This window comes from Episyrphus balteatus, chromosome 1 (genome assembly GCF_945859705.1).
Source record: "Episyrphus balteatus chromosome 1, idEpiBalt1.1, whole genome shotgun sequence".
In the NCBI taxonomy this organism is placed as follows: domain Eukaryota; kingdom Metazoa; phylum Arthropoda; class Insecta; order Diptera; family Syrphidae; genus Episyrphus; species Episyrphus balteatus.
The window spans coordinates 60,829,998-60,854,074 of NC_079134.1; the positions used below are offsets into that span (position 1 = coordinate 60,829,998).

Below are 24,077 nucleotides of genomic sequence, written 5' to 3' on the forward strand. Positions count from 1 at the left end.
CCCCTTCCCATAGTAAAAAATTATTGTATTGAACTCCTCTACAAAAAACCGTTATCAAATCCTGGCCCAAGTTATAGTACTACATGTCAAAATAACATTTTTGTTCGGTGCCTAAACGTTCGAATTTCTGTATCTGGGTTGAAATCGTACAATTTTTTTTTCTAAGCCAATTTTGAACTGATTTTCATAAAAAATACCTCGTTTGATTTGGAAATAAATATTATTTTAGAATATATTTTTAAAACAGCATTTGGTATACTTTAATTAACTTAAAAGTTGGGTAAATGACGAAAAAATGGAATTTTTGAACTTTGACAGATTTTAAATTCTAGGTGGTTTGACCGAGTTACATGTTTTATACATGGTTGGAAAATTATATTTATCTCCTATCACAAACTGTTAAAAAAATCGAAAGTGACGAAGCTATTTAGTGAAGGTAATAAAAAACAGTTTTTTGCTCCTAGCTCCAGAATTTGGGGGTATTAGGGACTTTTTAAATACCGTTTCGTAATCAGTGCGACTAGCTCTACAAAACGTGATAGGTCACCGCCCGCGTTTATTTTGAGTGTTACACCGTGTAATTAATAATAATAAATAATAAGCAAAATGCGCAAATAAAACGTCTGTGTACTACCTGTTGACGAAATTTACTTGGAAGTGGCCCCAGAAATTATTATTTCGATATTTTTTCAGAATAAGTACAACAATCACAACTTTCAAGCAATTTTTAACTTAAAAAAAAAAATTATTATAAGTTTTTTTTACTTAAAAAAAAAAAAAAATTTTCAATGTACCCTCTTCTATATATACATATAGGATGTGGAACCAAACTAGGGGGTGGCCCACCATTTATTTGAAAATTTTATTTTTCTCTTACAATAATAATAATAATAATAATAATAATAATAATAATAATAATAATAATAATAATAATAATAATAATAATAATAATAATAATAATAATAATAATAATAATAATAATAATAATAATAATAATAATAATAATAATAATAATAATAATAATGATAATAATAATAATAATAATAATAATAATAATAATAATAATAATAATAATAATAATAATAATAATAATAATAATAATAATAATAATAATAATAATAATAATAATAGAGTTTCTGCATACCATCCTGGCTTAAGCCAAGAGTACCCCTCAGAAGATTGGGCTCTATTTAAATACCTAGCCCTAGATTAAGTAATGAAAGAAACAAAGATTATTAGTTATATAATTAATTAAAAATTAATAAGCTTTTTTTTTTGAATTCGATTATTCCGTTTTCACTCTTTATAACGGTGGGGAGGTTGTTAAAATAATTAATTCCGCCATACATATGCAAAACGGCAGAACTTAACATTGAAATTACTGCATCTTTTGTTGCAAGATATAATTTCGGTGTATCTGTTAAACAAATCAATGCAGTACAAAATTTATCGCTGGAAACTTTAAATTACCAAACAAAAAAATTAGAATAAAAAAAAAACCTTTACTAACACAAACACGATTGTGAAGTTGTTCACAAAATTTCATGGCAGCCACGAGGAATCATCGAAAGTTTTTTTTTGTGATTGGCATATAACTTGAAAAATGAGCTTTTTCGCAAAAAACGGCGTATGTGAGAAAACTACTAACAATTTATATTAAAGGTTTTGATTTTTGAATGAACAACAATAACTTGTATGTGTTACCAAAAAGTTCATAGGCTGGAGTTATAGTTATTTCTGTAAAAATATATCTTCCTTAATTTCTTGAACGATTTATGTCTTCCGCAAAAAACGTGTAATACAGTAAAATAAGGAGAAAAAAGGGGTAAATCTTGGAATGAATGTTAGTAGAAATTTTTTTTGCTCAATATCTTCCTTTTGCCATTCTATAACATATCTCAAAAGTCTAGAAAAATCTCATGTCCGCTTGTCGCGATTTCAAGGTCAAATCGCGAAATGAAGATTTTCAAAATTAGCAAAAATAGGCTATGGTATTATATACACACATGATACATGATTTCAAGGTATTTTTTAATGCTGATTCCAAAAAATCTGAAATCAAGACAATCTGACGTCTCTGGAAAAAGTTATACCTGTTTTTCATCTGTCAACTCATATTATTATAACAGTTGCAAACTTACTGCCGAAAAACCCTTAAAAGTTATGGTAGATGAACCAAATTTTCCATGAAGATTTTAGAATCCATCATTATTAAAAATCAAAACTATCCATTACAAAAATATATATACCTACGAAATAATGGTATTTTTTGATGGAGGGGCAAATTTTAGGATATGCACTAAAGAAGATTCTTGTTCATCTTAGGAATAAGTGCTAATAGGCTAATTTTTTCATTTTAATCTTTGTTTGGATATTCTTTAACTACCCTCAAAAATCTAAAAAAATCTCATGTCCGCAAGTCCTAATTTTCTTGGTTTGAAGATAAGGTGCAGATTTGAAAAAATTGAAAAACTACTCTTCAGATATTTGTGTAAGATCAACATGAATAAGGTACATTACTTTTCAGGGATGGTCATATTGATTTGTTTGTGGGTTTTGTTGGAATCAACGTTAAAAAATACCTTGAAATGATATGGGTTATGTTGGTATACATATAAGAATCTAAAGTTTTTTTATTATTTTTTTTAAATCTGCACCTAACTTAGTTTAACCTGGAAAATTAGAACTTGCGGACATGAGATTTTTTTAGATTTTTGACATAAGTTAAAGAATATCCAAACAAAGATAGAAACAAAAAAATTAGCCTATTAGCACTAATTCCAAGATTGTACCAGGATGTTTTTTAGTGCACATCCCAAAATTTCCCCTTTTCTCAAAAAATACCATTTTGTCATGGATATAAATGTTTTTTTTTGCATTGCATTGTTTTGATTCTTAATGATAATGGATATGAAAACCCTCATGCAAAATATGATTCCGCTACCATTACTTTTAAGTGTTTTTCGGTAGTAAGTTAGCAACTGTTATAATAATATGGGTTGACACATAAAAAACAGGTATAACTTTTTTCAGAGACGTCAGATTGCTTTTGATTTAGATTTTTTGGAATCAGCATTAAAAAATACCTTGAAATCATGTATCATATGTGTATATAATACCATAGCCTATTTTTGCTAATTTTGAAAATCTCCATTTCGCTATTTGACCTTGAAATCGCGACAAGCGGACATGAGATTTTTCTAGACTTTTGAGATATGTTATAGAATGGCAAAAGGAAGATATTGAGCAAAAAAAATTTCTACTAACATTCATTCCGAGGTTAAACCCTTATTTGACTGGATTAGTGTACACAAAATTTGATCTTCATGACAAATAAAATTTGGTTCCTAGTGAAATCAGTAACTCTTGTTTTGTTGCATTCTTTTCCTAATTCAAAAAACCTTTTAAAGCATAAACAACACAATATGATATATATGAAAAAGCTTCTTCGCACTACTCACCAAATGAGATCATAGTCTCCAGCTTTAGTAATGTTACAGCTAAGGACTAATGGTCCTCTAATGTCGAATGCTTTTACCTGATGTTCTACATTATCATAATTTGGTACCAATAGTCCAGGATCTGTAAAAATATAAAATTTATTTGTAAAAAAAACATCAACAAATATAAACACAAATGTTTTATATTTCATAACTAAAACTAGTACATATAAAAATTGCATTAAAATAATGTATTAAAAAAGGATTGTTTGAATTTAATAAAAAGCTATAATTTACTGAGGAGATCAAAAAGTAATACTTATTAAACACTGAATTCGATTGATTTAAATGACTATTTAAACCATAATTTACTATACAGCATGATTGCCTTATGCGTATATCAGTCTTCTTATGCTAACATGACTAAAACTGAAATATAAACGACCTAAAGTTGATGGCGATGCTATAGAAAAAAACTGTCGGTATTATTATGATTTTATTTAGGTGGTGGGGGTGAGCATTCGAACTCAGACCTCTGGCGTCATAATCCATCGCACAAACTATTGCGTCACAGGGTATATCTACCAAAGAGATAACAAAAATTAAACAACAAAACCTCGCTCTTCACAATTATATTAAAGTATTGGCACCAAAAGTATTAAAGACCCGCACCCGTAAGATTCTATACGGTTTACCCCAGTGGCTCGAAGTTTTTTTCATGAACAGAAATTTCGCCCTAACACAAAAATAATTCATTTCAGAAAAAAATTCTCGAGAACGCAGTGGACGTATGCGGTTTTGTTTGATCCACTGAAGAATCAAATTTCAAATATCCAAAATCAGCAACCCAAAGTATATCAGGTTTTATTTTATAATGTAGCTGGTCTTGCAAATAAATCACAATTGTGTATTGGAGTTGTTGTGAGTGGTGTACACAGTTTTTTGGTGCGCGGTTTTAAAAGGCGAATAAACAATAAATAACCTTGGAAAAGGGTACGGAGTTGTGTGAATTTCAAAGAGGAAAGACACGACCGAAGAAAAAACCCGAAACATACACGAATTTCAAGGTATTTTTAGAAGAAATTAAAACTTAAATTATCTAATTTCGTATACAGGGTGTCCGGTAGAAAATGGATGAGCCTGAAATGGTTGATAGGTGCACTTTTTACTGTTCTGAAACCGAATAGAAAAAGTTTCTATCGCAACCAGTTTAGAAAATATTAGCTTTTTTTCGTTCAGTGTACTTTAAATTTCATCATCTTACGTTTTCTTTAACCACAACAACGAATGAATGAATTTTATAAATTTCTTATTTTTATAATTTTCTACAACAATTGGCCCACTTCATAAGAAGTTAACAAATTTTAAAACTGTTGCATCTTTTCTTTAAAAAAATTTTGAAATTTGTTTTTCGATGCAAAATGTGAAAAAAAAATTTATGAAAATTTTCAAACACCTGTGGTATAAAAAAAATCCATAGGAACGTAGGTGGCCAACTTTTTTAAAAATATGCGCGTCCAAAGGGGATTGCAGAATGGTAAAAGTTTTTATCAAATCTAGAGTTACTAGGAAGTTATTGGTACCAAAGTGCAAAAAAAGCCTATTAATTTAATAAATTATTTTAACTGTAAGATCTTAAATTTTTCACATTGCTGCCACAAATGCATGGATTCCATCAGATTTTTTAATCAGTCATGTTTTACAATAATTCTTCTTACACATAACTATTAAAAAAGCGTTATAACCGTTGAACAATGGCTACACAAAAAAATAATTTAACTTTTTTTTATTGCAAAGTAGAAAAAAAATATTTGTTTGCTCAGTTTAAGCATGGGAATGCAATTGTGCATCGGGACAGCTTGTTTTGAGTTTTGACTTCTTAATGATCTCGTTTTAAAGAAAAATTGAGATTTTTGGTCCCGTTGGCCCAATGCAACCTCACCAAAAATGTTGCAATGTTTTCGAATTTGTGTTCAATTCCCAATCTTATTGGGCTACGAAAAACGTCCAATATTTGTTAGATGCAATTTAATTTTCAGTTAATATTGTCAGCCACTTCTTATTTTATCTTTTAAACTGGTTATTAGCAAATTAGCAAACAAATATTTTTTTCTACTTTGCATTAAAAAAAAAATTAAATTATTTTTTTTATAGCCATTGTTCAACGGTTATAACGCTTTTTTAATAGTTATGTGTAAGAAGAATTATTGTAAAACATGACTGATTTAAAAAACTGATGGAATCCATGCATTTGTGGCAGCAATGTGAAAAACTTAAGATCTTACAGTTAAAATAATTTATTAAATTAATAGGCTTTTTTTGCACTTTGGTACCAATAACTTCCTAGTAACTCTAGATTTGATAAAAACTTTTACCATTCTGCAATCCCCTTTGGACGCGCATATTTTTAAAAAAGTTGGCCACCTACGTTCCTATGGATTTTTTTTATACCACAGGTGTTTGAAAATTTTCATAAAATTTTTTTTTCACATTTTGCATCGAAAAACAAATTTCAAAATTTTTTTAAAGAAAAGATGCAACAGTTTTAAAATTTGTTAACTTCTTATGAAGTGGGCCAATTGTTGTAGAAAATTATAAAAATAAGAAATTTATAAAATTCATTCATTCGTGGTTGTGGTTAAAGAAAACGTAAGATGATGAAATTTAAAGTACAATGAACGAAAAAAAGCTAATGTTTTCTAAACTGGTTGCGATAGAAACTTTTTCTATTCGGTTTCAGAACAGTAAAAAGTGCACCTATCAACCATTTCAGGCTTATCCATTTTCTACCGGACACCCTGTATAAAAAAACAAAAAAAAAAGAAATAAAACGTTATTTTGAAACACTCAAGAGAGTAGAGCTGGGCAAATCGTTTATTTCAAAAGATCGAATCGTTCAAAGACTGATTTTACCAAAGATTCGGTCTTTTCTATCAATCGTTCTTTCGTTCATTTATTCGAAACCATTTCTTTTTCTCTGAAAAATGAGAGAAGAAACAAGAAATCGCATATAACCTTACATATTAACATTTCACTGCAACCATATAAAACAATTTTTCGTTTATATTTTCTATGAGAGTTTTTTAAAAATTTAATTATCTCCGCTTTTTTTTGAAAATATATTTTTGGAAAATTTTAATGGTAACTTTGATTATCAGTAAGGCATTATGTCTCCGCCAAGTTCAAAACATCGAAATAGATACATCAAAAATAAAAAGAAGTCAAGGTCAGATATTCGATAGAAATTCCCAATCGAATCCGATTCAATTCAAACTCTGAACCTGCTTATATAAACTTGTAACAGTTGTATGCATGGAATCGAAATGATGATTGAGAATGAATGGAAAGAACGAAATCCGAGTTCTGAGAGATTTTTTAGATGATTTTTGATTGTGAACGATTTGGATGAACAAAGCGTTCTTTTCCACTTCGTGGTTTTTGATTGTAAACGATTTGGATGAACGAAACGTTCTTTTCCACTTCGTGGTTTTTGATTGTGAACGATTTGGATGAACGAAACGTTCTTTTCCACTTCGTGGTTTTTGATTGTGAACGATTTGGATGAAGGAAACGTTCTTTTCCACTTCGTGGTTTTTGATTGTAAACGATTTGGATGAACGAAACGCACTTTTCTACTTCGTACTTTCTTATTTTATGAACGAGATTGATATAAGGATTGATTGATTTGGTTTATAGTGATTGCAATCACTCAGAATTTTCGGTGAACGGGTCAAAAAGACCGAATCAATCACGATTGACACAGCTCTACAAGAGAGTGGAAAAGGGGTATTTTTGTTATATTTATTTACCAAACTATAAAAATATAATTTATAAACGTCAAAATAATCAGCTGTGAGCTTGCTCTTCCAACCGATTGCTAATAAAGGCAACCTAGCGCCAAACACGTGCAGCTTAAAAACATCCAGGGTCCGCATCGAAAAGCAAAAAGTACTAAACAGTATTGATAGTGTAAAATGGCTATTACATTAGAGGACTTGAAAGCACTTTTAAAGGAGCAAAAAGAAGAAATCTTCCAGAATATTAACGAAGCTACCAATAGAGTCATCAAAAACACCGATGAAAAAGTAGGGATTATTTCTGAAAAGCTAGAAAAATGGTCGAAATGCAAGAAACGGTTATCCAAAAACAAGAAGCTATGTGCTTGAACCAAGAAAAAAGAATTACTCAATTAATTAAACGGAAAAAAAAACGAGGAAGATCTCAAAAATTTAGTTATTAAAATCTTAAATAATAGCAATGAAGATTTTAAATTAATTTCAAACGATATTGAAAGCTGCTTTCGTTTAGGGAAATCCTTCGAAGGGAAGAATAGACCAATACGTATTACGTTTAAGAGCTTTGACAAAAAACACAAAATACTTATGTCAAAAAAAAATAAACCCTAAATACAGCATCGCTGAGGATCTACCTAAATCTCTCCTTAAGGCAAGAAAACCACTCGTGCCTAAGCTTTTAGAATTCAAAAAACAGTGCAAAAGAGCATATTTTAAGCTAGATGAATTAATAGTAGAAGGGAAAGTTTAGAAAGAAAATGCAGTATTTGAACCAGAAAATGCTAGAAAAAGAAGTCGCTCGGACGAGAGTTGCCCACCGCAACAAATAATAGCTAGGAACACCAATGACAGCAAAACAAAAACAACTATAATTGGATCTACGGAACTGAATCCAACAAAACAACCCAGAAATCCAATAAGAAAGTTTCTTTCACAACAAAACACTAATGAATACCTAAATAAAACACTTTCACCAACAACTAGTCAAAGTAATGACCCTAGCTGTAGCAAATATAACAAATTGGAATAGCAAACAATAGATAACGATAACACCTCTAAGCAAGTCCCAAAACAGCGTAAACTAATAACAATACAAAAAAATAAAAACACAGAACTTTAGAATCAAGATGAAGAAGAAGGACAACAACAAACGCGACAACTACACCAAAAACAACAACACCAACAACAACATCAACAAATGCAACAACAACAGCAACAAAAGCAATATCAACAACAGCAGCAGCGGAAACATCATCAACAACACCAAAAAAATCAACAACAACATTCACAAAAACAAAACCAACAAACACGCCAACCACAACAACGGCACGAACACCTACAACAACAACAACAACTACTAATACTACAACAACTACTAATACTACAACAACATCAACAACAACGACAACTACAGCAAGAACATCAACATCAACAACAACAACAACATCCCCAACAACAACATCACCAACAACAACATCACAAACAACATCATCAACAACAACATCACCAACAACATCACCAACAACAACATTACCAACAACAACATCACCAACAACAACATCACCAACATCAACAACAAGAACAACAACACTATCTAAAACTACAGCCGCAGAACAAACAACACCAACAACCACATACAAAACACCAACAACAATATACACAACACCAACAACAACATACACAACAACAACTCTAACAAAAACAGCAGCAACAACAACAACACCAGCAACAACAACAACAGCAACAACCACCACTATATCAACAACAAAAGCAGCAGCTCCAACAACAACAGCCACAACTGGAAACAGATACTGATTCTTTTTGTAATTTTAAGATTGTAGCATATAATGTTGGTGGTTTTAACAATAAATTAATATTCCCGGGGTTTTTTGAGTATCTATATATTTTTGATATTATCGGTCTATTAGAAACTCATGTAGAGGAGCACAAAATACAAGACTTCAGAAATTACTTTCCCTCTTACGAATGTGCATGGACTCCTGCAAAAAGAACTTCAAGCAAGGGAAGAGCAAGCGGTGGTACTCTTATTGCAATAAAGAAAGAGATGTATAGAACTTTCAAAATAAACAAAATTGAAGAAATTAGGTACATAGAAATCAAAAGTCATGGTAATATTTTTTACATTTTGCCTGTCTACATCAATTGCAACTATTGGGAACGAGATTTTGAATTGCTGTATGACTGTCTTTGCTGTTTGAAATCACCAAACTTGTTGATCATTGGAGATCTAAATGCAAGGACAGCGGCTGAAGAATCGGAAATAGCGATGACAGATCATAAACGTCAATCAAAAGATAAAAAAGTGAAAGGAGGGTCGAAGATCATAGAATTAACAAATGAATTTGGTTTGAGCATATTAAATGGTGCTTCTAAAGGAGACTTAGAGGGTGAATTCACATTTGTCGGGAAACAGGGGAGTTCGGTTATTGATTATGGGCTCATGGGTGGTGACTGGTGGACATTTTTTGAATCTTTTAAGGTAGGAAATGAAACATTTTCCGATCATCTGCCAATAACAATAAAAATTCAAAATATAAAATCCTGCAATACTCGAGCAGACGATCGCGATTTGGGTAAAAAATCCTCAAATGGAACACAAATAAAAAAGAGCAATATAAAACAACAATGGATGCCCTGCTTCAAACAAAACGGTTCGATCGCAAACTATTTGCCTATACAGGGTGTCCCAAAAGTTAACGTCGAAACGAAAACGGTAGATAGGGTAGGTGGTGACAGTTATCAGAAAAATAATACAAAAAATCGCAGCCATATATTTTGGGAGTTATGGGCATTTGAAAAAAATCGAAAAAATGGTCACCCTGTGACGGTTTTTCATATGCCGTGACTACAAATCTTAATTTTTCTCATTTTTTTCTTTTGTTACGGAACCTTGAATAACCCTGCTATTAAATGCATTCAAAAATTTTAACTCAGCTGCATCAGTTTTAAAGAAAATATTACTTTTTTACCCAACTTAGTACTAAAAAAATTAACATGACTCTAATTCAATGAGCCGTAGTGTAAAAAAAATGCACTACGATGTTTCGGCAAGTTGCCTTAAAAGTTGGTGTGTTCAATTCTCTTTTCAAAATGGTAAAACATTGTTGGGAATATTTCATAAATAACCGAGATAAATTGTTTTTTCTTAAGAAATCCGACTCTTTTATGAGGTAATTTTTCCATTACCACTGTTTTTCCATTTGTACTGCAATTCTACAAATATAGCTCTCAAACTTTCAAAGAGAACTTCGCTAAAGCACTCGACATCATATTTAACTTTGGCACACTAGCTGATCAGTTTTATGAATCCTTGATATTACCAATATACAAAAAAGGTGACGGCTCAAATCCAGCCAATTATAGGGGGATCACTTTGTTGAACTCGGCGCTAAAAGCTTATACAACATTACTATACAAAAGGCTGGACAAGTGGGTTTCCGTGAAAGAAAAACTCAGCGAGTATCAAGCTGGCTTCCGCTCTGGTAACTCTACTGTCGATAACATTTTCATACTAACTTCAATAGCGCAGATGAAAATAGACCAAAATAGAAAGCTGTATACCTTCTTTGTCGATTTTAGGGCTGCATTTGACATGATAAATCGAAATGCCATGTTCTACAAGCTGTACAATTTAGGAATATCTACAAAATTCGTACGTGCACTGATAAAACTCTATCAGAAAACAAAAGCAAATATAGGTAATGGTAAAGACCGATCGGAAAAACTGATTGCAAACCGAGGTGTCAAACAAGTCTGCAACCTCAGCCCCTTACTGTTCGCACTCTTTCTCGATGACCTTGTGGAGTGGCTTACATGTGGGGTTAATATTGACAACACAAAGGTAAAGGTTATCATGTACGCGGATGTAATAGCTATTCTTGCCGAATCACCATCGTCGCTGCAACTGCAACTGATGATAAATAAACTCAATCAGTATTGCTTAATATGGGGTCTAGTGGTTAATGTGGAAAAATCCAAAGTTATGATTTTCCAAAAAGTATGGGGAAGAGTTGCAAGCTGCGAAAATTGGAAATATGGCGAACTGAAGCTAGAAGTAGTAAAAAAATATAACTATCTGGGAATGGAAATGTCGTTCAACTTAAAAATGGAAAACCATCTAAAAAATAAAGTAAATAAGGCGAAATCAGCAATATGTCAAAATTGGAGAAAAATCTTCAGCATCAACTTAATAACAGTCAGCTCCAAATATAATGTATTTAATGCTACAGCCAAATCTATTATGTTTTATGGTGCTCAAGTTTGGGGAATAGAACGACACGAGGAACCGGAAAGCCTGCTGCGGTTCTTCCTAAGGAAAATTTTGTACCTTCCATTTAACACGCCAAAATATATGTATCACCTGAAATCTGGGTTACCAACAATGTTTATTTCTGCTGTTAAACTTCATGCAGATTATTTATTAAGGGTGGTTAATATGGAAGAATCAAGACTTCCGAAGAAGATTCTACAGTATGCACTGCAAAAGAAAACGCTCTTCGTCAAAAATTGGGTTAAACTTGCCGGAAACTGTGAAATAACGATTAACCTGTCAGAAGCTAACTCATACCAGTGGAAGAAGATCTTTTATGAAATAATCCAACTGACTGATGAAAACGAAAGATATGCTTTTATAGAAAAAGCTCGCAGTTCAACAGAGCGAAAGTATTATTCATTAATCAATTACAATCTTAATGAAAATAACTATTTTAAAAGCTGTTTCTCGTGCTACAACATTGGGATCATCTTCAAAATTAGAGGCGAACTTATCAAATTAAATTTTACTCCACATCGAATGGCAGGTAACTGTAGTTTATGTTATCTACAAGAGAGGGAAGACATCCTTCATTTTATTGGAGTTTGTCCCGTGCTCAAAGAAATAAGGCGTCACTACTTTGGTAAAAATGCTCTACTCATTGAGGAAGTAAAGACTTATCTGAATGGTTCCGACTGGCAGCTTCTATTCAACTTTTATAGTAAGGCCTATGCTTATAGAACAATGATTATCTCCGAAAGTTTTTAATTAGCTACGCAATAATGTATGTTTAGCTCTAACCTTATTAAAATTATAATTTTTGTTTTAACTAAACTAAAAGTCATTCCGTTTTAACTAAACTAAAAGTCATTCTATTTTAACTAAATTAAAAGTCGTTCCGTTTTAACTAAACTCAAAGTCCACAAAAATTGTTTTAAAATTTATATTATCACAAAAATTTGCAAAAATGTATCAGCTTAAAATCAAATTAATGATTAAAAATGTATTATATATGTATACACTGCCGGTCATCTGAATACGTCCACATTTTATTTCATCTTATTTTTAGCCTGTCTTGGTATTTATTGCAATGGTACATCTTTTTTATATATGTTACGAGAGAACATCTTTATGCGCTTAGTTTAGGAGAAAAAAAAATTGTCTTAGGGCCTACCCTTCTTCTCACATGGTAGCTAGACCAAATCTATTCATAAAAGCAAGTATATTTTTTGGCTCATCTGAATAGTTTCAAAAGCAAAAATGTTAATAAATGATGAGTTGCACGGGTCAGTTGGACTCAAAACTGTTTCTGTCAATAAATCTGATTATGTATAACCTGTAAGGACGAAAACGGGTCGGGAAAAATTTTTAGGTGCGAAAAAAAAGGCGAAAATAATAGAAGTGTTTGAATTAGGCCGAAATCAACAATGCATTAAGGGGTAATAACACCTTGTAAACCACGAAATCGAGCGTCATTTTCATCACCGTATAAAACAAAGAAGAAGTATTATTTTCTTTTGGTGTTTGTTTAGTTTAATTAAGTATATTTATAGGTGAAATTTTTTAAATGGCGGTGTAGCTCAGGATGATAGTAAAATCCTGTGCTCCCATCGGGCGACCAACTAACTCCTACAGTTTTTAACCGATTGGGCTGAAATTTTGTGTGGAGCTTAAAAATACTATTCTCTAGTGAAGTACGTAGGATTTTTTTGAAATATTAGTTTTTAAAAAAATGGCATTAGTTTAAAAAAATTATTTCATTCCAAAAACAAAATTCGTTGAAAAAAAGACCATAAAATCGTTAAATTTGAATATTTCTAAAAAATCCTACGTGCTTCACTAGAGAATAGTATTTTTAAGCTCCACACAAAATTTCAGCCCAATCGGTTAAAAACTGTAGGATATTGCGCAAATAACTGCATACTAAATTTTAACTTGTGTTTGTTTTTGTCCCAATGCATTGTTGATTTCGACCTAATTCAAACACTTCTATTATTTTCGCCATTTTTTTCGCGCCTAAAAATTTTTCCCGACCCGTTTTCGTCCTTACAGGTTATACATAATCAGATTTATTGACAGAAACAGTTTTGAGTCCAACTGACCCGTGCAACTCATCATTTATTAACATTTTTGCTTTTGAAACTATTCAGATGAGCCAAAAAATATACTTGTTTTTATGAATAGATTTGGTCTAGCTACCGTGTGAGAAGAACGGTTGGCCCTAAGACAATTTTTTTTTTCTCCTAAACTAAGCGCATAAGGATGTTCTCTCGTTACATATATAAAAAAGATGTAGGTACCATTGCAATAAATACCAAGACAGGCTAAAAATAAGATGAAATAAAATGTGGACGTAATCAGATGACCGGCAGTGTATATAATAATATTGTATACAACAGACACACGACAAATTTTGTCATGTCTTAATTTATTCATGTTCATTACTCCATACATTGTATAAAAAATCTGTTTTCATGAATAAAAATTTATCTATCTCTAATTATCTATCTAATTGTGTAACTTTTTTTTAATATGAATCTGAATTTCAAAATCTTTTTTTATATGGAACTTTTATAATATGAAGAGTGAATTTTCAAAAAGCAATACAATCAATTTTTGGTTTTTTTAACTACGTATGTATGCATTTAAACTACATTAAACCCAGGAAAAATGCATGGTATAAGAAGAGAAGGTATGATCATTAGAGTCGCCATTTTACAAAATGGAGTCATAAGTTTTTGACGTTTAATTAGGCAAAGTCAAATGCAACAACAATTTCCAAGACAAATTTGTTAACTACAACAATTTCAATGGGACACCTGTCAAAAACTTAGGAAGTCATCTTTTTTTCTTTCATCTGACAGTTCTCGATACAGACTTTTTTCGCCTGATCATACCTTCTCTTCTTATACCATGGGAAAAGTGCACTATATCCAAAAGACATTGAAATCTAAAAAAACGTATACGGATCAAAGGGTGATATAACTGTATAGGTATATACAGTGGTGGCAAAATAGTTAGAAACGTTCTCCTTTGTTTAAAATATGTTGTTTTTTTCTTACTATAGATACAAAATATTTAACAAATTTTTATCAATTACGAGTGATGATATAATCCTTGTAACATTGTAGGAAAATAATTTTAGAATTTATTCAACAAAAGAAAAATATTGAAAAAATCTAAAATATTGTCCAATTTTGTGTGGAAAATAATTAGAAACATTGAGGGAAAATTATGAAGAAATATCCTGTTTTTGATTTTTAGTTTTTACATTTGCAAAACTTGGTGAATTAATTAAATGGACAATTAATAAAAAGGACTATCACCAACTAATTTCTATAAGTTGGTTTATGTGGTTCCAGTCCTCGAAAAATGCCATAAGTTCAGAAAAAAAAAAAATTAAAACGTCCTTAACAATTCCTGACAGACCAACCACTTATATTTTAGAAAAAGGAGGTGCAATAAAGAGGAGATCCCTAATAAAACATCGAGCTCTTTAAATGTCTCTGTTAAAAAATATTTCTAATATTTTTTATTTATATTAAGAACAAACATACATAGATAAAAATCTTAAAAAAATATTTATTTGGAGACGATTGAGCGGATGTCTTCATTAATTTTCGAAAAAAAAGCAAATAAAGACCGGCCTAATATATATGTATATGTAAATCAGAAAACAGGCCTTATAATCCAGTCAAATAAGGGTTTAACCTCGGAATGAATGTTAGTAGAATTTTTTTTTGTTCAATATATTCCTTTTGCCATTCTATAACATATCTCAAAAGTCTAGAAAAATCTCATGTCCGCTTGTCTCGATTTCAAGGTCAAATCGCGAAATGGAGATTTTCAATATTAGCAAAAATAGGCTATGGTATTATATACACATATGATACATGATTTCAAGGTATTTTTTAATGCTGATTCCAAAAAATCAAGACAATCTGACGTCTCTGGAGAAAGTTATACCTAATTTTCATCTGTCAACTCAATCGAGACAAGCGGACATGAGATTTTTCTAGACTTTTGAGATATGTTATAGAATGGCAAAAGGAATATATTGAGCAAAAAAAATTTCTACTAACATTCATTCCGAGATTTACCCCTTTTTTCTCCTTATTTGACTGTATTATTAAGGGGTAATAAAACTTTGTAGGCACGAAATGAGTCTCATTTTCATCCGCGTATAAAACAAAGGAGAAACATTGATTTCTTTTGGGGTTTGTTGAGTTTGATTTGGCATATCAGTAGGTATTCGAATAGGGTACTTGAATTTTTTAATCATAAAATGACGACGACGTAGTTCAGGGCGATCGCAAACACCTGTTGACCAACTAACCAACTCCTGGGCAACCAACTTACTCGATTAAATTTTTTATTTTTGTATTTTCTCCTCGTCGCTAATACGATGTTTTTAAGTTGGAAGTATAAAATGAACTGATTTATTTATTTAAATTTTTAAATATAAACATTTTACAATATCAATTATATATGCACAGTTATCCAAGTCAATATTAATAATAAACAAGTAATAATGTATATCACAGATAGGGCTGAAGTTTTGTGTGTAACTTTACAATTCTATTCCCCAGTGAAGTACGTAGGATTTTGTTGATATATTAAAATTTAGCGTTTTTTAGTCCTTTTTTCACTGAATTCTGTTTTTGAAATGAATGAATTTTTTTCAAACTAATGCCATTGCGTTTAAAATAGTATTGTCAAGCTAAACACAAGATTTCAGACCGATTTTAAAAAAAATAGGAGTAAGTTGGTATTGACCCAGGAGTTGGTTAATTGGTCAATCTGAACTACACCGTCATTTTATGATTTAAAAAATTCAAGTAGACTATTCTGATACCTATTGATATACTTATTCTAACTTAGAAAATATTATTATCATTATTATTATCATTATTATTATCATTATTATTATCATTATTATTATCATTAATATTATCATTATTATTATCATTATTATTATCATTATTATTATCATTATTATTATCATTATTATTATCATTATTATTATCATTATTATTATCATTATTATTATCATTATTATTATCATTATTATTATCATTATTATTATCATTATTATTATCATTATCATTATTATTATCATTATTATTATCATTATTATTATCATTATTATTATCATTATTATTATCATTATTATTATCATTATTATTATCATTATTATTATCATTATTATTATCATTATTATTATCATTATTATTATCATTATTATTATCATTATTATTATCATTATTATTATCATTATTATTATCATTATTATTATCATTATTATTATCATTATTATTATTATTATTATTATTATTATTATTATTATTATTATTATTATTATTATTATTATTATTATTATTATTATTATTATTATTATTATTATTATTATTATTATTATTATTATTATTATTATTATTATTATTATTATTATTATTATTATTATTATTATTATTATTATTATTATTATTATTATTATTATTATTATTATTATTATTATTATTATTATTATTATTATTATTATTATTATTATTATTATTATTATTATTATTATTATTATTATTATTATTATTATTATTATTATTATTATTATTATTATTATTATTATTATTATTATTATTATTATTATTATTATTATTATTATTATTATTATTATTATTATTATTATTATTATTATTATTATTATTATTATTATTGTTATTATTATTATTATTATTATTATTATTATTATTATTATTATTATTGTTGTTATTGTTATTGTTATTGTTATTGTTATTGTTATTGTTATTATTATTATTATTATTATTATTATTATTATTATTATTATTATTATTATTATTATTATTATTATTATTATTATTATTATTATTATTATTATTATTATTATTATTATTATTATTATTATTATTATTATTATTATTATTATTATTATTATTATTATTATTATTATTATTATTATTATTATTATTATTATTATTATTATTATTATTATTATTATTATTATTATTATTATTATTATTATTATTATTATTATTATTATTATTATTATTATTATTATTATTATTATTATTATTATTATTATTATTATTATTATTATTATTATTATTATTATTATTATTATTATTATTATTATTATTATTATTATTATTATTATTATTATTATTATTATTATTATTATTATTATTATTATTATTATTATTATTATTATTATTATTATTATTATTATTATTATTATTATTATTATTATTATTATTATTATTATTATTATTATTATTATTATTATTATTATTATTATTATTATTATTATTATTATTATTATTATTATTATTATTATTATTATTATTATTATTATTATTATTATTATTATTATTATTATTATTATTATTATTATTATTATTATTATTATTATTATTATTATTATTATTATTATTATTATTATTATTATTATTATTATTATTATTATTATTATTATTATTATTATTATTATTATTATTATTATTATTATTATTATTATTATTATTATTATTATTATTATTATTATTATTATTATTATTATTATTATTATTATTATTATTATTATTATTATTATTATTATTATTATTATTATTATTATTATTGTTATTATTATTATTATTACTATCATTATTATCATTATTATCATTTTCATTATTATCATTATTATCATTTTTATCATTTTCATTATTATCATTATTATCATTTTTATCATTATTGCCATTATTATAATTATTATCATTATTATCATTATTATAATCATTATTATAATTATTATCATTTTATCATTATTATTATTATTACTATCATTAATATCATTTTTATCTTTATTATCATTATTATTATCATTATTATTATCATTATTATTATCATTATTATCATTATTATTATCATTATTATTATCATTATTATTATCATTATTATTATCATTATTATTATCATTATTATTATATTATCTCCTCGGGGGTTTTGTAGTTTTTCCCCTAGAGGACGCGTGACGGATAGTGGAACGCTCGGTATTTCTTTGAAATGCAGGGTATGTGGGAAATAAAATACCACACGCGGACCAACAAAAACTACTATCTGAAGGAACACAGAACAACAAATCAAATATGGAGAGTGAAGTAAGGGAGAGAAATTTTACGGTGCAGGGAGTCGGAACCCCAGTACCGGCGTCTGACTCGGGTGAGCGCGCAGGCCCCGGGACGTCGATATACAGCGACTGCAATAGAAATGGAAATGAAAAGGTTAATGTAAACCCTTCCTTGGGAGTGGCACACTTGCCTCCCAACGAAAGTATCACTACAAGCAAAGGCCCCGAAGTTACCCCGGATCCTTTCAAGAGAATCCTAAAAATAGCTCGTACACCCCCCCGAGGTGGAAGGCTAACAGGAAAAGAAGCAGAGCCAGTCATAGTAACCTCTAAAGCTAGTGAGACACCTGCAGAAGAAACACTAGCAGAATCGGATGAAGACAATATATCCAAAGAGGTTGAAAAGTGTCGAAGACAATGAGACTTGCATGCGAGAAACAGAAAAATATTAGCAAGGACATCAAAAATGGGATTGAGGTATTAGAAGAGTCTATTGACATAATGAACTGGCTCCACAAGAAAAACAAGAAAGTCTGCCCTACGACAACTAAGGATGTAAGTTCGAAAGTCAAAACAGAGGATGTTGGCACACAAACAAACGAAGACGTGGACGAACAAACATGCTCAAAACAAAGAGACCACCATCTAGCCCACTTGCAAAAACACAAGGGAAAAGAACCAGGAAGTCTCAAACTGGTGAAAGGCATCACGTGGTAACAGCATGTGACGAACAGACTCAAAAATCACCCGCTTCCGATCCCAAAGATTCAGGTAGAACGGCGGATAGCAACGGAAAACAGAGCTATTCTAAAATTGCTGAGACCGCAGAAACGATGGGGGAAAAAGCTCCGATAAAGGCGACGGGGGCGGCAGGGACAAGCCAAAAGAGCAACACCCAAGAAAATCCCAAAGAAGGCCCAAAAGATAAGATGAAGAAGGGGAAAAAACGCGACCGACGGAGAGCTAGACCTGAAGCTATCTTAATCAAGTCGAAGGGAACGGAGAAATTCTCCGATATTCTGAGGGAAATCCGAAGCAAAGCGAATTCAGACGACACCGAAACCGTTGTCAAAAATGATCGGCAGACAAAATCTGGACATGTGCTTCTAGAACTCGGAGCAAAAACTAAGGACAAAAAAGCCTTTGGTGAATCCCTGAAGTCCATACTAGGAGATAAGGCAACGGTCCAAAACCTCGAACCGAAAGTGGCTATCGAAATTAGGGACCTGGACGAGCTGACAACTGTGGAGGAAGTCGAGGAAGCTGTTAAAAAGAAACTCCTCGATATTGCAACATATATCCAGGTAGCGATCACAGGCAAAAACAGAAGTTCGCTGAAGATGGCCATTGTCCAAATAAGCACAAGAGCAGCCAACGATATGCTGAAATCCCCCAAAATAAAAGTTGGATGGGTTCAATGTCGAATCCGCAGACTAGTTGAAGTTAAAAGGTGCTTCAAATGCTTTGGATATGGACATACACAATCGTCTTGCACCAGTATGGACAGAAAGGGCCAAGGACTCTGTATCAATTGTGGAGAGAAAGGACACAAAATGAAAGATTGCAAAAATCCTTCAAAATGTTGCTTCTGTGCCGACCTGGAAAACACAACATCCTTGAACCACGTACCAGGCACAGGAAACTGCCAAGTGTTTAGGAAAGCACTTGAACAGGCGAAAAAGGCGTCCTCAAAATGACCAAAATCCTCCAAGCGAATGTCCACAGGAGTCTAACCGCAGATAGCCTCCTGACAAAACTTGTTATGGAATTGCGAGCTGACATTGTCATAGTAAGTGAGCAATACCGTAATAAGGATGGACCAAACTGGATCCCGGATCTGCTCAGAACTGCTGCTGTTTGGATGCCTGACACAAGGAAATTCCTCATTGAGAGAAAAGGGGCAGAAAGAGGCTTCGCATAGGTTAACAGTGGAAGGCTGACAGTAGTTAGCATATACCTCACTCCTAATGAAAGAAGCGAAGAGTTCCGTAAAAAACTGGAAGATCTAGAAGATTTTCTAAATCAAACCCAGGGAGACATTCTAGTGGCTGGAGACTTCAACGCCAGAGGTCAGGAGTGGGGTATGCCAACTACAGACTCTCGAGGAAGGCAAATACTCGAGACGGCCGAGAGACGTGGGCTATACGTTGCTAACGTAGGAAATACCCCCACCTTCAGGAGACCAGGGGCCGAACTACCGCACACGATTACGATCATACGTTAACGTTTTGTTTATTGCTCTCTCTATTTAATTAGTAGAAGAAGATAGGGACACATAGCAACCATACGTTAACGAACGTATGCCGTAGTTCGACCCCAGGACACAGAGGCACTATTCCAGATAATACCTTTGCGATGGGCACCGCATTCGCAAAAATTAAGAACTGGAGAGTAATCGAGGACTATACAGGCAGCGACCACCAGTATATCGTTTTCGACCTGGAGGATAACCAACGAGCCCTAAACTTACGTCACCAACCACGGGCTCCAAGGTGGAACTTAAACAGGCTTAACGCGGATGTTTTAAAGGGAGTGATCGAGGAAGGGGCAGATGCTGTGCTGCGAGTAGAAGGACCTGCTGAAACCAAGGCTGAAGCCACGATGCAACTTATTCGGCTCGCCTGCGACTCCTCAATGCCTAGAACAAGAGGCCCCAACAGAAACAGAGATCCAGAGTACTGGTGGACAGGGGAGATAGCTGCGTTACGCCAAAGATGTTTACAACTTCGACGAATAGTTACCAGGGGGAGTTACCAGGAGAAGAAACGCTGAACCTTTGGAGGACGCCATAACGGAGTTCAGAACCAAGAGACCCGAGCTCAAGAGGGCCATCAATTCGAGCAAGAGAGAGAAATGGGAGGATCTCCGCCGTGATGTCAATAGCGACCCCTGGGGACTAGGCTACAAGATCGTCACGCGTAAACTAGGAGCTCAGATGGCACCCCCAGTCCTAAGCGAAGAAAAAATGGAGCACATTGTCGAAACTCTATTCCCAACTCATCCTGTCAGGACAACTGATAACACACCGGTCCAAAGACAGGATATCCCACTTTTTAGTGAGGAGGAGTTGAGCATAGCTGTGCAGTCCTTGCAAAACCGAAGAGCTCCTGGCCCCGACGGAATTCCCACAGAAGTCCTGAAAGCGACCGCCAAAGTATGTCCCCAATTACTGCTGAACATCTTTAACAGCTTCCTTATAGAAGGCGTCTTCCCCAAGAGCTGGAAGAAACATCGGCTGGTGCTCATCAGCCAAGGCAAGGGAGACCCGGATTCCCCATCTGCATACAGACCTCTGTGCATGCTAGAAACTGCGGGGAAACTCTTGGAAAAACTTTTGAAACCACGGCTCGCAGCAGCAGTACAAGCGTCGGGCGATCTATCAGAGAGACAGTACGGTTTCCGGAGAGGCCGCTCTACTATCGGAGCAATACAAGAAGTAGTGCACGCCGCACGGTTGTCCAAAATGACTTATCTCGTTGCAAAAATCATAACTTTTGAACGGATTGAGTTAGCGGTACAATTTTTTTTTTTATTTGAAGGACATTTCTAGGGCTATTATACCAATGAATTTCAATAAAATTATTTCACAGGGTGTTTCGGAATCATCGGCCAAAAACAGATTTTCTTTAAAAAAAAAGTTTAAATTAAAATTGGTATGCCATTTTGTAGAAATCACTAATCCACATTTAAAAACAAAATTTCAAAAAAATACAATGTCCCGTTTTCGAAAATTTTATTTTTCAAAAAAAAGATTCAAAATTTTTTTAAAAATCCAAAATTTATTTTTTTTTTAAATTTTATTTTTGGCTTATATTTGAGTTATATAAGTGCTTCTTCACAAAAAGTTTCGTTGAAATCGAATAAGCCGTTTCGGAGAATATCGGATTTGAAAAAAAAAACGGTTTTATGGCAGGTACCGTAAAAAATCCATTCGGTTCCATGCATTAAACCGAATAGGGTATGTGTACCAATCAATTGTTGATCCAAAATAAAAATATTTAGCTGCGCATGCTTGCGCACTGCCGAGATTTTGTACTTTGAAAAAAAATGAAGGCAGAAGGAACAGATTTTCTTTAAAAAAAATGTTTAAATTAAAATTGTTATGCCATTTTGTAGAAATCACTAATCCACATCTAAAAACAAAATTTCAAAAAAATACAATGTCCCGTTTTCGAAAATTTTACTTTTCAAAAAAAAATTTAAAAATTTTTTTAAAAATCCAAAAATTATTTTTTTTTGAAATTTTATTTTTGGCCTATATTTGAGTTATATAAGTGCTTCTTCAAAAAAAGTTTCGTTGAAATCGAATAAGCCGTTTCGCAGAATATCAGATTTAAAAAAAAACCGTTCTATGGCAGGTACCGTTAATAATGATTTTCCAAAAAAAAATTTTTTCATTAGAAGATAGACCTTGTTTTCAAACTTACATTTGAATTTTTTAAACAAAATCGTTGGAGCCGTTTTTGAGCAATTACAGCTTTACTGAAATTGGTGTATGACAAGTACCGTTATTTTTGGCCCAAAAAAATTAATTCCAAAAACCCCTCTGGAGGGTCTCCAAAAAATGCTACATACCAAATTTGAAGTCAATCGGTCCATCCGTTTAGGCTGTAGATCCTTATACAGACAGACAGACAGACGGACTTCCGGGACCAACTTTTTTGGCATTCTCTATAATCGTAATATCATGGAAAAGTGTAATCTGAACTTTTTTTAGATGTGAATTAGTGATTTCTACAAAATGGCATACCAATTTTAATTTAAATATTTTTTTTTTTTTAAGAAAATCGGTTTTCGGCCGATGATTCCTAAACACCCTGTAAAACAATTTTCTTGAAATTCATTGGTGTAACAGCCCTGGAAATTTATACCGAAAACTGTACCGCTACCTCAATCCGTTCAAAAGTTATGATTTTTGCAACGAGATAAGTCATTTTGGACAACAGTGCGGCGCGGCGCACTGGGGGCTGTTACACCAATGAATTTCAAGAAAATTGTTTTACAGGGTGTTTAGGAATCATCGGCCGAAAACCGATTTTCTTAAAAAAAAAAATATTTAAATTAAAATTGGTATGCCATTTTGTAGAAATCACTAATTCACATCTAAAAAAAGTTCAGATTACACTTTTCCATGATATTACGATTATAGAGAATGCCAAAAAAGTTGGTCCCGGAAGTCCGTCTGTCTGTCTGTCTGTATAAGGATCTACAGCCTAAACGGATGGACCGATTGACTTCAAATTTGGTATGTAGCATTTTTTGGAGACCCTCCAGAGGGGTTTTTGGAATTAATTTTTTTGGGCCAAAAATAACGGTACTTGTCATACACCAATTTCAGTAAAGCTGTAATTGCTCAAAAACGGCTCCAACGATTTTGTTTAAAAAATTCAAATGTAAGTTTGAAAACAAGGTCTATCTTCTAATGAAAAAATTTTTTTTTGGAAAAT

At 31.1% G+C, this 24,077-nt stretch overlaps 1 protein-coding gene across 1 annotated transcript in view; it reads right to left on the reverse strand.

Moving 5' to 3' along the window:
- The window catches only part of LOC129907052 (uncharacterized), a 183,119-nt gene that overhangs the window by 56,267 nt on the left and 102,775 nt on the right, over positions 1–24,077 (reverse strand). Inside the window, exon 5 of the mRNA XM_055983093.1 lies at positions 3,462–3,582. Within this exon, the coding sequence (XP_055839068.1) occupies positions 3,462–3,582 (121 nt within the window). The remainder of the gene's footprint in view (positions 1–3,461; positions 3,583–24,077) is intronic.